The sequence below is a fragment of the Carcharodon carcharias genome, chromosome 7, assembly GCF_017639515.1.
Source record: "Carcharodon carcharias isolate sCarCar2 chromosome 7, sCarCar2.pri, whole genome shotgun sequence".
Classification (NCBI taxonomy): Eukaryota; Metazoa; Chordata; class Chondrichthyes; order Lamniformes; family Lamnidae; genus Carcharodon; species Carcharodon carcharias.
Window position 1 is genome coordinate 173,907,423 of NC_054473.1, and position 14,224 is coordinate 173,921,646.

The 14,224-nt window shown below is 43.3% G+C and overlaps 1 protein-coding gene across 1 annotated transcript in view; it reads right to left on the reverse strand.

Annotated features, from left to right (window-relative positions):
• Nucleotides 1-9,679, reverse strand: part of dusp22a (dual specificity phosphatase 22a) — a 129,743-nt gene extending 120,064 nt beyond the window's left edge. The window contains exon 1 of the mRNA XM_041192676.1: nucleotides 9,438-9,679. Coding sequence (XP_041048610.1) covers nucleotides 9,438-9,458 — 21 coding nt within the window. The 5' untranslated portion in view covers nucleotides 9,459-9,679. The remainder of the gene's footprint in view (nucleotides 1-9,437) is intronic.
• Nucleotides 9,680-14,224: the final 4,545 nt, after the last annotated feature.

Genomic DNA, 14,224 nt, shown 5'->3' on the forward strand with positions numbered 1-14,224 from the left:
CCGTATATCCCAGCAATTGGCTGATTGAATCAAACAGCATGTTCCTTTGGTTGTTCATCATAGACAGAGTACAGACCGTACTCAACCAGCCCACGCTTGCAAAACCCAAAACAAAACATATCATTGTACTCCCACATTGCTGTTAGATCTTGTAGATTTTTGCAGCAGTGTTTTGATACAACTCTGTTCCCTGGCTACCGATTCCATTTATCTCCCTAGCAAATGTCTGAGGCTGAACCAGACTATTCATAACCTTGGTGTCATATTTGATCCTGAGATGAACTACGGATGACATAACAATGCTATCACTAACACTGCCTATTTCCAGTTTTGTAATAATGCTCGACTCTAGTCTGCCTTACCTTCTGAAACCCTCATCCGTGCCTCTGTTACCTCTAGAATTGGCTATTCTAATGCACTCCTTGCTGGCCTCCTAAATGCTACTCACCATAAATTTGAGATCATCCAAAACTCTGCTGCCTGTGATCTTGCTTGCACCATTCCCCTGTTATCTTTGTGCTCACTGACCTACACTGGCTCCTGGTTAAGCAACACCTGAATCTTGAAATTCCCATTCTTGTCTTCAAATCCTTCCATGGTCTTGCTATAACTAATGGATTGCCACAGGGATCAGTGCTGGAGCCTCAACTATTTACAATCTACATCAATGATTTGGATGATGCAACCAAATGTATGAAAGCTAAATTTGCCGATGACAGCAAGGTAAGTAGGAAAGTAGGTTGTCAAGAGAAGGTAGAGAGTCTACAAAGGGATATAGACAGGTTAAGTGAGCTGGCAAAAATTTGGCAGATGGGAGTATAATGTGGGAACATGTGAACTTGTCGACTTTGGCAAGAAGATTAGGAAAGCAGTTTAGTATTTAAATGGAGGGAAATTGCAGAACTCAGTGGTACAGAGGGATCAGGGTGTCCTGGTACATGAATCACCAAATGTTAGAATGCAGGCGCAGCAAGTGATTAGGAAGGTAAATGGAATGTTGGCATTTATTGCAAGGAGAATGGAATATAAAAGTAGTGAAGTTTTACTACAGCTGTACAGGACCTTGGTGAGACCACATCTGGAATACAGTGTACAGTTTTGGTCTCCTTATTTGAAAAGAGATATAATTGCGTTAGAAGCCGTTCAGAGGAGGTTCACTTGACTCATTTCTGGGAATGAAAGGCTTATCTTATATTCAAGATTCCTGCCCCCACATAATTAACTCTGCCACCTTTCCCATTCCCGGAGTCATCATTAAATTCAGCCCTATGAGTGAACACTATCAGTGTTAAATATTCACCCATAACAGTAATCCTGGCTTTATTTAAGGGCTCAAAAATCTCCTCTTTTATGGGATTGTCTGGCAAGACATGCATTCAGCTAATTTGCCCATCCTGGAGTAGAGTAACATAGCCCAATGTGTTCAAATGGAGTTGATGCTTACAGTCTAATCCTAGACTGATATTAGGGCTTCTCGTCACCCATGGAGTATTAGCTCTGAGGAAGAGCACTGGAAACAAAGAGAGCCATGAAACCTGAAAAGAATGTTCTTTTGGTCTAGGCAAGACAATGGATAAGGGTGTGACTGAATCTGCCGGCTCAAGTCAATCAGGAAATGCAGTTCTAAGGTGAAGCAGTAAGTGAGCATTCGCGTGTATGTGTGCGTGCATGACAGTGAGTATGCAACTGAGTGTGTCAAAGAGTGAGTAGTGAGCATGCGTGTATCAAATAGTGAACGAGCATCCCTAGATGAAAGATGAGGACTGGTAGTTCATTATATGAGTGCATTGGTGCTTAATCATTCTCAATCCGCCAGCTTAATAGTAAAGGAGATTTTCAGACTATTTCATTAAAGACTGACTCCAATTCATGTCAATTCTAAATGTGAAGTAAATAGTTTCTTACTAAATGTCAAATTTTCCTGCTTTATTTCCACACTTACATTGCTACCACCAATAATATATTAAACATCTTACATCTGCACCCACTTCCTTTTACAAATCCTTACATCCTGTTGCAAGGCTAGCGTGGACTCGATGGGCCAAACAGCCTCCTTCTGTGCCATAATGACTTTATCACTCTGTTGCAATGTTTTCCCTCCTTTTTATGTCAACTCTCTCCCATGTCCACATTTATAACGAAAGCTGTAACTGTCATTACTGTAATTACAATGCACTACCAGTGGTAGCACTGTAGCACCTTAGTTTGTGTCCGCCAACCCGTGTGTTCTACATACCCCTTATCTGCATCCTAAACTGTCACAATTTTTCCTACTTAACCATAAATGATAATATAAAACCAAAATATTGTTTCAAAGTAAGGGCTTTAAATAAGGATTAAATTCCATGTGCACAACCTAGTCCATTTATCCCCCTGCCTTCTAACCTTGCTTCATCTGAAGACTACAGGGTGTAGCTCACTGTGCGCTTTTATAAGCTGCAACTACAATGCCATGGTACAGAAGGTAGAAGTCTTGTACCTAGCACAGAAGGACAAAGCCCTTGGATTTCTGGACTCAGGACTTTTATTTAAGTCCACAGGTATACATGGGGTAGTTTTGTAAACTTCAGGTATGACCCTCTAATTTTATGACTGGAACTGCATAACAAAGGAATTTAAAAGTGAGACAACTGCCCATAGAGTGGAAATGAGGGAGGGATGGTCTAACTGTCCACACCACCTTCCACTCTCCTTCAACTTGAGTTCATCCAAACTCTACTGCCCAAGCTTTTGGTCATCTGTCCTAATATTTCCTTTTATTGCTCAGTATCCAATGTTGTTTAATAACTCTTTGAAACATCTTGGGATGTTTAACTATGTTAAAAATGCTATATAAATGCACGTTGTTGTTGTACTCTATAACATCTGTGGCCCCTACCTGGGAGCTTCATATCAATAAGGTGCACAACACGTCATGTTCCACATCACAGGCCCATGCCAACAACCTAGCAGATGGCAAACTACCACTCCTTCAGGAAATCAGCAGCTTGAGCTGAATTTAGACCATATATTTACTCACACAGCATGCTATATTCTGCAGCAACTTGCAATACATCATTAGCTCCCAGCATGATAGCTTAAGCACAGACTGGGAGAGGGTTGTAATGATGCTGAATGCAATCCATATTTTCCAACACTGCACAAGAATATCAAATATCAGCCTATCCCAATACTCTCCTGGTCATTCTCCCAACTACCACCCTCCATAAACTTGAGCTGCTCCAAATCTTTGTTGCCTGTACCCTAATTCATACCAAGTCCTGTTCACCCATCATTCTTGTGAATCCTGTTCCAGTAATGCCTTGATTTTAAAACTCTCATCCCTGCTTTCAAATCCCTCATAACCTCATCAACACCCCCTCCCCCACCATCTTTGTAACCTCCTCTAACCCTCTCTGCACTTTTCTAACTCTGGCCTCTTGGGCATCCCCAATTTTAATTGCACTGATGGCCGTGCCTTCAGTCGTCTAGACCGTCAACTCTGAAATTCCCACCCTAAACCTCTCTGCCCCTCTAGCTCTCTCTCTCCTATATTAAGTCACACCTTAACCCTTGAACTCTTTGATCAAGCTCTTGGTTATCTGACGTAATGTCTCTTTATGTGGTGTCAAATTCCGTCTGATTACGCTCCTTTGAAGTGCTTGAGAACATTTTACTAGGTTAAAGGTGCTATATAAATGCAAGCTACTGTTAATACCCATTTTTTGCTGAGTTTGCTGATCGCAGTCAGAGCAGTAACTATAATTAGTCTCTGCTCTCCTGGTCAGGGACACGAGCTGTAGGATTGCCAATTCTGATTGCCCCACAGCAGTCCATGTTACTAAGTGACTCTGTGGTGCCAACTGGTGATGGAATTGCACACAGCTGTGTCCCCGAGCAGACTCTAAAAGCACCTGCGGTTAAGGTTAATGCATGATGAATGGTCATGCCTGCAAAGTACCACAGAGATGCTGCTACTCACAGCAATGCATTCCAGTGAGCAGTGCACCTTTGAGGCATCGAGGGGAAAAGTATCACTTCTGCTCTGCAGGAGCCAGATATGCACCTTCTAGAACATGCATGGCAGTCTGGACACAAACTGACCTTTTAAAAGAAATGCATTAAGCTTGCCAGACTATCTCAGGCATACAGTTGCCAAGAAAGGAGAATCTGTTTGCAATTAGTTTTTATTCATAGCAACATTATAAAAAAACCCTGAGATTTTGATCATTATAAATCCTCTGAGTTTTACTCCTTTGCTGCATATTCCTATGTGCAAGGAGTGCAACCAACCACACTGAGAGCAAGTAGCATAGTTAGTATCAGGTGAAACCTACAAGGTTTAAACTAGGGCCCCAGGTCTCTATTTTAATGGAACTGATTTGAAAAGTGAGCTATCTGCCCAGTTTTCAAGTTAACAAAAGTTTCTTACTTGCTGCGTGTTGGTTTGGCCTGTTAAGCAAGGATTGTCTGGTCCCTACTACTAATGACAAGATCTATATCTGCCTTGGCTCAGTTGGTAAGAAGTTGTATTTAGAAAGCACCTTTCGCAACCTCAGACTGTCCCAAAGTGCTTTACAGCAAAAGAAGTGCTTTTGAAATGTAGTCACTGTTGTTAACATGGAACTTTTGCCTCAACTTAGAAATTGAGTGCAAGTCCACTCCGGAGACTTGAGTGCATAATCTAGACCAACACTCCAGTTTAGTACTGAGGGAGCACTGCGCTATCAGAAGTGGCAGCTTTCGTGAGACATTAAACTGATGTCTTGTCAGTACTCCCCAGTAACCCCTAATTGAAGCACATTTTTAATTGGCTTTATATCCTTATAGTGGAGAACGGCCAAAACTACAGAGTTCTTCAACTGCAATCTTATTATGGACTTGTACAAATTCAACATAACATCACTGCTTTTGTGCTATGACTCTAGGCACAAAATCAAGGATTTTATTTGTCTTTCTACAGTGTTGTCCAATTGCCTTGCCAATTTTAATGGTATATGAATCTGCACATTCTGCTCTTCTATTCCACTTAAGCTTTTACCATTGAAGCTGTATTTCTTTCCCTTATTTTTACTTCCAAAATGTATTACTTCACATTTTCTGCATTGAACTGTATCTGCCCCTTTTCTGCCCATCATCCTGAAGTATGTCATAATCCTCATATATAATGGGGTTCTCAGGCAATCAGAATTTTCTTGACACAGTCTCATAATTGAAAGGTGAGGTTACTGTTGCTTTTGGAATCAGGTATCGGACTCACTATCCTTTTCATGTGAAAATATTGCTGCAGCACACTGGCTGAACAGCAAGGGTAACTTTTGCCATATCCATGAGCCAGGAAGTCTTCTAGGCTGGCATCACAAAAGCTGGGACATACTATCCACAATATCTCCAAATGGTCAGAAAACCTTGGTCCAATTTCCCAATTTGGACTACTAACAGGTGAGGACCCCTTCTGACAGCATGGGTTTGCAAAGTTACCCCCCCACCCCCCCCACCCCCACCACCCCACCCCACCACCCAACCCCCACCCAATCCATTCTTTATTCAGAAATAATGAAAGTTCAATGATTTTTTATTCATTTATGGAACATTGGCAAAGCTGGCAATGCCAGCATTTATTGCCCATTTCTAATTTCCTTAAGAAAATGATGGTGAGCTACTTGCTGGAATTGCTGCAGTTAGTGTGGCGAAGGTACTCTCAAGGTGCTGTTAGGTAGGGAAATCACTGCATTTTGACCCAGCAACAGTGTAGGAATAGTGATATATTTCCAAATCAGTATGGTGTGTGACTTAGAGGGAAGCTTGCAGATGATGGTGTTCATAGACTCCTGCTGCCCTTGTCCTTCTAGATATTAGGGGTCACAAATTTAGGAGGTGCTGTCAAGGAAGCCTTGACTCAGTGTATCTTGTAGATGGAATACTCTACTGCCAGTGGTGACAAGAACAAAATGTTTAATGCCAATCAAGCAGGCTACTTTGTCTTTCATGGTGTTGAACATCCTGAGTTTTATTGGAGCCTCGTTCATCCAAGCAAGTAGAAAGTATTTCATCACACCTGATTTGTGCCTTGTAGATGATGGAAAGGGTTTTGGAAGAACATGCAAACATACAAATTAGGAGCAGTAGTAGGTCAATCAGCCCATGCCTGCTCCGCTGATCTGATTGTGGCCTTAGCTCCACATTCATGCCTACTCCCAATAACCTTTGACTCCCTTTTTAGTCAAGAATCTATTTACCTCTGCCTTAAAAATATTCAATGATCCTGTCTCTTTGGATCTCTGGGGAGGAGAGGTCCCCAGGGTCACAACCCTCTGAGGGGAAATTTCTTCTCATCTCAGTCTTAAATGGAAAACCCCCTATTTTTAAATTGTGTCCCTTAGTTCTAGTCTCTCCTACAAGGGGAAACATCCTTTCAGCATCCACCCTGTCAAGTCCCTTCAGGATCTTATATGTTTCAATAAGATCACCTCTTATTCTTCTAAAGTCCAAGGAATACAGGTTCAGTTTGTCCAAGCTTTCCTCATAAGATAACCGTCCCCACCACCACCATCTCAGGAATCAGTTGAATGAACCTTCTCTGAACTGTTATCAACACATTTATATCCTTTCTTAAATAAGGAGACCAAATCTGTACACAGTACTCCAGATGTGGTCTCACCCATGCCCTGTGCAACTGGAGCAAAACATCTCTGCTTTTATATTCCATCCCTCTTGCAGTAAAAGACAACATCCTATTTGCCTTCATAATGACTTGCTGTGCCTGCATATCAACTTTTTGTGATTCCTGTACCAGGACACCCAGATCCCTCTATATCTCAGAGTTCTGCAATCTCTCTCCATTTAAATAATTTGCTACTTTTCTATGCTTCCTGCCAAAGTGAGGAAATACACATTTTCCCACATTATACTCCGCCTGCCAATTTTTTGCCTAGTCACTTAACTTGTCCATATCCCTTTGCAGACTACCTACATCCTCCTCATAACTTACTTTCCTACCTGCCTTTGTGTTATTTGCACTTTTTAAAAAAAAATTTCACGGGATGTGGGCATCACAGGCAAGTCCAACATTTGTTGCCCTTTCCTAAATGCTCTCGAACTCAGTGACTTGCTAGGCCACTTCAGAGGGCAATTAAGAGTTAACCACATTGCTGTGAATTTGGAATCACATGCAGCCAGGTTGGGTAAAGCATCGCATATTTCCTTCTCTAATGGGCATTAGTGAACCAGATGAGCTTTTACAAAAATCAATGATAGCTTCATGGTGACAATTACTGACACTAGCTTTCAATTGCAAATTTTATTAATTGAATATAAATCCCAACACCTACCATGGTGAGTTTTGACCCTGTATCCCTAGAGTATTAGCCTGGGCATCCAGACTTACTAGTCCAGTGACATTACCATTGACCCACCATCTCCTTTCACCACAACCATACATTCAGTCCCTTCATTAAAGTCATTGATATAACTTATAAATAGTTGAGGCCCCAGCACTGATCCCTGTGGCATACCACTTGTCATATTTTGCCAACCTGAAAATGACCCATTTATTTCCTGTTAGCTAACCAACTCTCTATCCATTCTAATATGTTACCCCCTACACCATGAGCTTTTATTTTGTGTGTAGTAACATTTGATGTAACAATGTCGGCCTGTTCAAGTCTTTCAAAAGCAAAGGGTGCTATTATTGCATTCACTTAAAGTATCTTATTGCCTGGGTGCATGGAAACATCTTTAAACAGACCCAGCTCCCAGAATAGCCTGTCCTGAACACTACTGAACAACTGCCAAGCTGCCTATTGATGACCACATTGCAGTGCTGGTGCATTAACTTTCAAATATATTTACAAAGGAAATTTTAGCAGCACACTTGAACAATAGTACAACTACATTGGTGTTCACATTATTTGTACATGATTAGAATCAAAGAAAGTTTATGGCACAGAAAGAGGCCAATTGGCCCATCCTGTTTGCACTGGCCGAAAAACCCAACTTAATCCCATTACCAGCATTTGGTCCCTAGCCCTGAAAGATAGCTTTTTGAATGAGTTGAGGGTTTATGCCCCTCCTACCGCTTCAGGCAGCGAGTTCCAGACCCCCACAACCCTCTGGGTGAAATTTCTTTTCTCATCTTCACACAATCCCACCCCCCCCCCCCCCCCCCCCCCCGCCCCAAGTCTCTCGACCACTCACTCTAAATCTGTGCTGCCTGGTCACTGACTTCTCTGCTGAAGTAAATGGGCTCTTCCCATCCACTTTATCCAGGCACCTCACAATTTTGTCCATCTCCATCAAATCTCCCCTCAGTCCGCTCTGTTCCAAGAACAATCCTTCGATTAGGAGGCCATTCCGCCCAGAAACAAACTCTTTGCCCCAAATCACTTCAGCGCAGCTTCGTCGGATTAACCTAACCTGCATGACCCTACCACTCCACGCTGTGATCACTCTTCGCCTGGGAGGCTTTATAAGCATCAACCCCGCAAAACACTTAACGGGCAACTCATTTACAAATCTGATGAAGTGGGCTGCCCCTTTAAGACTGGCAGCCCTGCATATTTTTAGGATCATTCTTATGGCAAAAGATGTCAGAAAGGTGCAGCAGAAATCTGTAAGGGGTAAATAAAAGGATTGGAGGGGGGGGTGGCATTTAAACCCAGAGAATGCGTGCTGTAGAGCAAAACCAGGCTACTAACTGATTGAGAACTGTCTGAATGCCCCTGTTGTCGAAAAGCAGGGCTCATGTTTAAGTCACGACCTTGGTTGGCGCTGACTAAAGATGCAGTTTAAACGCACGCACAAAATCGATAAAAAAAAAGAGTTCAGCCAAAGTCTGGGCTTGTCAGTCCGTCAAGCACTGGACCTGAACGTGCGTCTCCTAAATAAATCAATGCTTCTTTGATCTTTTGTTTTCGTGGTTGACACAACAACCCATTTCAGCCAGCGCAAATCTCAGCTGACAACATCTCTTACTTTCCTTTTCCACTGTTGGGACATCTTGGTGTTGGGGGGGGGGGGGGGGAGGGTCTCGATTTCAAAGGTAAACAAAAACTCCTGAGTTTAAAGCTAAGTTTATCTCCCCCCCCCCCTCCCCCACCAGATGGGACCCGAGAGGCTGGTGGTCAGAAACTGCTGTGAACGCAGCTTTGAGGGTTTTGTTGAACTCTTGCGAGGGCTCCCTTCAGCCTCTCGTTGCCTGGGTTTGACACCAGAGGCACGTAACGAGACACCCCCGGTTGATTTGCGACCAAATTGCCCCTGCTATTTCAGGGTGTCAGTGCTGCTATCGTTACATTGCTGGCAAGTGCCACTCGCTGCCGCCATGCCAAAGCGAACGCTGCAATTTCGCCAAGGGTTCGCCAATCGATTAAACTCTCCCCCTCCCCCCCACCCACCAACGCAGCAATCCGCAGAGACCTCCCTCGGCAACACTGTCAACACAGGCTGAACCCACATACCTTACTCATACCAGTGCCCATGGCTGTCAGGTAGGGTCAGATCGCACACGATCTGTGAGAGAAAGAAGCTTAAAGGGGCAACGACTTGTCCACCGATTTAGACGCAGAAGAATCCGGGAGCCTGGGTCGTGAGGTTTCGTTACTAAACGGCGCTTGCGGCCAGAGCCGAGGGGAACTCGTTTTGCAACGTGCAATGTCACCCGCTCTAGCTGCACATGAATCCTGTCTCGCTTCCGCACTCCCTGGAAAACACATCAAAACTCCAGTGACATCACCACTAGGTGTCTCCAACTTAAATTAAAGGGGCATGTCCTTCACACCCCTTCGTGTCATTCAATCACTCTTGCTTTTCATCCCACCACCCTCCCTTTTCTAGTCCTTTCCTTCCCCCCCCCACCCCCCCCCCCCCCACCCTTTCTCTTTTTGCCACCCCTTCCCCTGCCTCCCTGCCTTGTTAAAATCTGTTACATCTCCAACTTTTGCTAGTTCTGGAGAAAAGTCATCGACTTAAAACTTTTGAGTTCTCTCTCTCTCTCCAGAGATGCTGCCTGACTTGCAGGGTATTTCCAGCATTTTCTTTTTTTTATTAATTTCAGATTTCGCTGATGGGAAATGTGTTTGGCAAACTGTGTCCACGTTGTTTGCAAACACTTTTGACAGGCGCACCCTGATGGTGGTGTGGTTGTGATGAATACAATTCCTGATTCTTGTCACACATGCTCAAGGGCAGATAGGAATGGGCAATAAATGCTGCCTTAGCCGGCAACACCCACATCCCGTATCTGTTTGCCACAGATTCTGGGGTGGTAGGTTAACTTTGGGGGTTTTGGGGAGGTATGAGGAGCTTTTTTTTATGCAGAGAGTGTTAAGCACCTGGAACTCGCTGCCTGGTGGAAGTGGAGAGGATCAATGATTTCAGCAGGAAATTAGATGGACACTTGAGGCAAACAAGTTTACAGGGCTAGGGGGATAGAGTGGGGGAATGGGATTGACTGGATTGCTCTACAGAGAGCTGGCATGGTCTTGATGGGCCAAATGGCCATCTTCTGTGCCGTTTTGAGTCTGCTTATATAGCACCTTCACAATCTTTACTGTGCAGAAGGAGGCCATTCGGCCCAGCAAGTCTGCACTGACTTGCTGAAAGAGCATTCTATCTGATCCCACTCCCTGATGTACTGCAGCTGAAGGATGTGGGAATTCCTGGATGCCAGTCTGATCAAAGGAAAACACATCTGCTGTAAGTGTCTGCAGCTTGAGGAGCTTTGACTCTGAGCCATTGAGCTAGAGGCTGAGCTGCAGACACCGTGACACATCAGGGAGGGGAATATTACCTGGACATTTGTTCCAGAGGTGGTCACATCCCTTGGGATAGGGTCTTCTGTTTTGGTCAGTGGTCAGGGACAAGAGGGTGTGAATGCAAATGAGGCAGGTAAGGGGATCAAGAAGATAGAAGTGGAGGAACCTCAGCCTTTGTAATTGTCCAACAGGTTTGAGGTGCTTGAGACCTGTATGGATGAGAGTGGGGGCAGCAAGGTGGATGAGAAAACTGACGATGACATCATGATTCAGGAAGCCATTCAAGTGGGTTGAGCTAACAAGAATGTTGCGGTACCAGGGGACAGCATAATGAGGGGTCTAGACACAGTTCTCTGAAGCCAAGAATGAGAGTCCAGAAGACTGTGTTGCCTGCCTGGTTGCAGAGTTTGGGACATTTGCTCTGGGCTGGAGAGGGTCTTGCAGTAGGAGGGTGACAATGCAGTGGTCATGGTCCACATAGGTGCCAATGACATAGTTAGGACTAGGAAGGAGGTTCTGCATAGAGAGTACGAGGAGCCAGGCACTAAATTAAAAAGCAGAACCTCAAAGGTAAAAATCTCTGGATGCAAATTGGCATAGGGTAAATAAGATTAGAGAGATGAATACGTGGCACAAAGATTGGTGTGGGAGAAATGGGTTTCAATTCCTGGGGCCCTGGCATTGGTATTGGGAAAGTGGAAGCTATACTGTGGTGATGGTCTTCACCTCAACTGTGCTGGGACCAGTGTTCTGGTGGGTCATATAACTCGGGTAGTAGAGAGTGCTTTAAACTAAATAGTGGAGGTGAGGGAAGATATGATAAACTAAAGAGAGAGGAGATGGTAATAGAGCAGGATAGCAATAAGGAAAATGGTTATCAAAATGTGTCAGGAAGGGACAAAGCATACAAACATAAGAGTGCACTAGCAGTTAAGGCTAGAGATTGCGAAAATAATATGACAGAATTAAAGGCACTCTACCTGAATGCACGCAACATTCACAAGGTAGCTGAATTGACGGCACAAATGGAAATAAATGGAAAAGACATAATTGCCATTACAGAAATCATAGGATCAATGCATTAATGAGAAGGGATCTTAGATGAGAAGATCAAGGCATACAATCAGTTTGGGTGGAGCTAAGAAACAGCAAGCGGCAGTAAACTTTGGTAGGAGTTGTTTATAGGCCACCAAATAGTGGTGGTAATGTAAGGCATGGTATAATTCACAAAATTAAAGGTGCATGTAACAAGGGTAATGCAGTAAACATGGGGGACTTCAATCTACATATAGAATAGGTAAACCTAATTAGCACTAATGCTGATGAGGACGAATTCCTGGAATTTTTATGCGATGGTTTTCTAGAACAGTGTGTTGAGGAACCACCTAGAGAATGGGTTATTTTAGATCTAGTATTGTGCAATGAGAAAAGACTAATTAATAATCTTGTTGTCATGAGCCTTTAGGGAAGAGTGACCATAATATAATAGAATTTTAGATGAAGTTTGAAAGTGATGTGGTTCAATCCAAAACCAGTGTCTTTAATCTAAAGAAAGGAAACTACAAAGGTATGAGGGGCACGTTGCTGGGGTGTATTGGGATACTGCATTAAAAGCTATGAGGTAGACAGGTAATGGCAAGCACTTAAAGGATTAATACATGGTTTGCATAAATTTACATTCCTTTAAGGCACAAAGAGCCATCAGAAAAAGTGAACCAACCATGGCTAACAAGAGAAGATAAAGATTATATTAGATCAAAAGAAGAGGCTTATAAAGTTGCCAAAAAAGTAGTAAACCTGAGGATCATGAACATTTTAAAATTCAACAAAGGGGAGCCAAGAAATTGATTAAGATTGGAGAAATTAATGGGACTGAAAGTCAATAAATCCCCTGGACCTGATGACCTACATCACAGATTGTTGAAAGAGGTGGCTGTAGAGATAGTAAATGCATTGGCGATCATCTTTAAAAATTCTACAGATTCTGGAATGGTGCCTGCGGATTGGAAGATGGCAAATGTAACCCCACTGTTTAATAAAGGAGGGAGAGAGAAAACAGGCACCACAGACCCATTAGCCTTACATCAGTATAGGGAAAATGCTAGAATCTATTATAAAGGGACGTGAAAACTGGGCACTTAGGAAATAATGGCAGGATTGGGCACAGACAACATGAATTTATGAAAGAGAAATCATGTTTGACAAAGCTGTTGGAGTTTTCTGAGGAGGCGAGTTGCCTCATACCCTTTAAAAAGTACCTGGATGAGCACTTGGCACTTCCTAACATTCAAGGCTATGGGCCAAGTGCTGGTAAATGGGAATAGGTAGGTAGGTCAGGTGTATTTCACATGTCAGTGCAGACTCGATAGGCTGAAGGGCTTCTTACTAGCAGGATAGATAAGAGAGAACCAGTGGATGTGGTGTATTTGGATTTTCAGAAGGCTTTCGATAAGTTCCTACACAAGAGGATAGTAAGCAAAATTACAGCACATGGGATTGGGGGTAATATACTGGCATAGATTGAAGACTGGTTAACAGACAGAAAACAGGGAGTAAGAATAAACAAGTCATCCTCAGGTTGGCCGGTGTGACTAGTGGGGTACTCAATGATCAGTGCTTGGGCCCCAGCTGTTCACAATCTATACCAATGATTTGGATGTGGGGACCAAATTTCCAACTTTTCTGATGATAGAAAACTTGGTGGGAATGTGTGTTATGAGGAGGATGCAAAAAGGCTTCAACAGGATTTAGAGAGGCTAAGTGACTGGGCAAGAATATGGCAGATGGAATATAACATGGAAACATGTGGAGTTATCCACTTTGGTAAGAAAAACAAAAATGCAGAGTATTTCTTAAATGGGGAGAGATTGGAAAGCATTGTTGTCCAAAGGGACTCTGGTGTTCTTGTTCATGAATCATTGAAAGCTAACAAGCAGGTGCAACAAGCAATTAGGAAGGCAAGTGCTATGTTAGCCTTTATTGCAAAGGGATTTGAGAATAGGAGTAAGGAAGTCTTGCTGCAGTTGTATAGAGCCTTGGTGAAACCACACCTGGAGTACTATGTGCAGCTTTGTTCTCCATCCCAAGGAAGGATATACAGGCCTTAGAGGGAGTGCAACAAAGGGTCACCTGACTAATCCCTTGGATGCAGGATTGTCCTATGAGAAAAGACTGGAGAGACTAGGCCTGTATTCTCTATGGTCTAGAAGAAAGAGATGATCTCACTGAAGTGTACAAAATTCTTACATGGCTCGACAGGGTTGATGCAGGAAGGATGTTTCCTCTGGCTGGGTGGGTCTAGGCCAGGGGACACAGTCTCAGAGTAAGAGGTAGGTCAGAGATGAGAAGGAATTTCTTCAATCAGAGGATGGTGATTCTTTGGAATTCTCTATCCCAGAGGTCTGTGGAGGCTCAGTCATTGAGTATGTTCAAAGTTGAGATCAATAGATTTCTAGATACCAATGATACCAAAGGATATGGGGATAGCACAT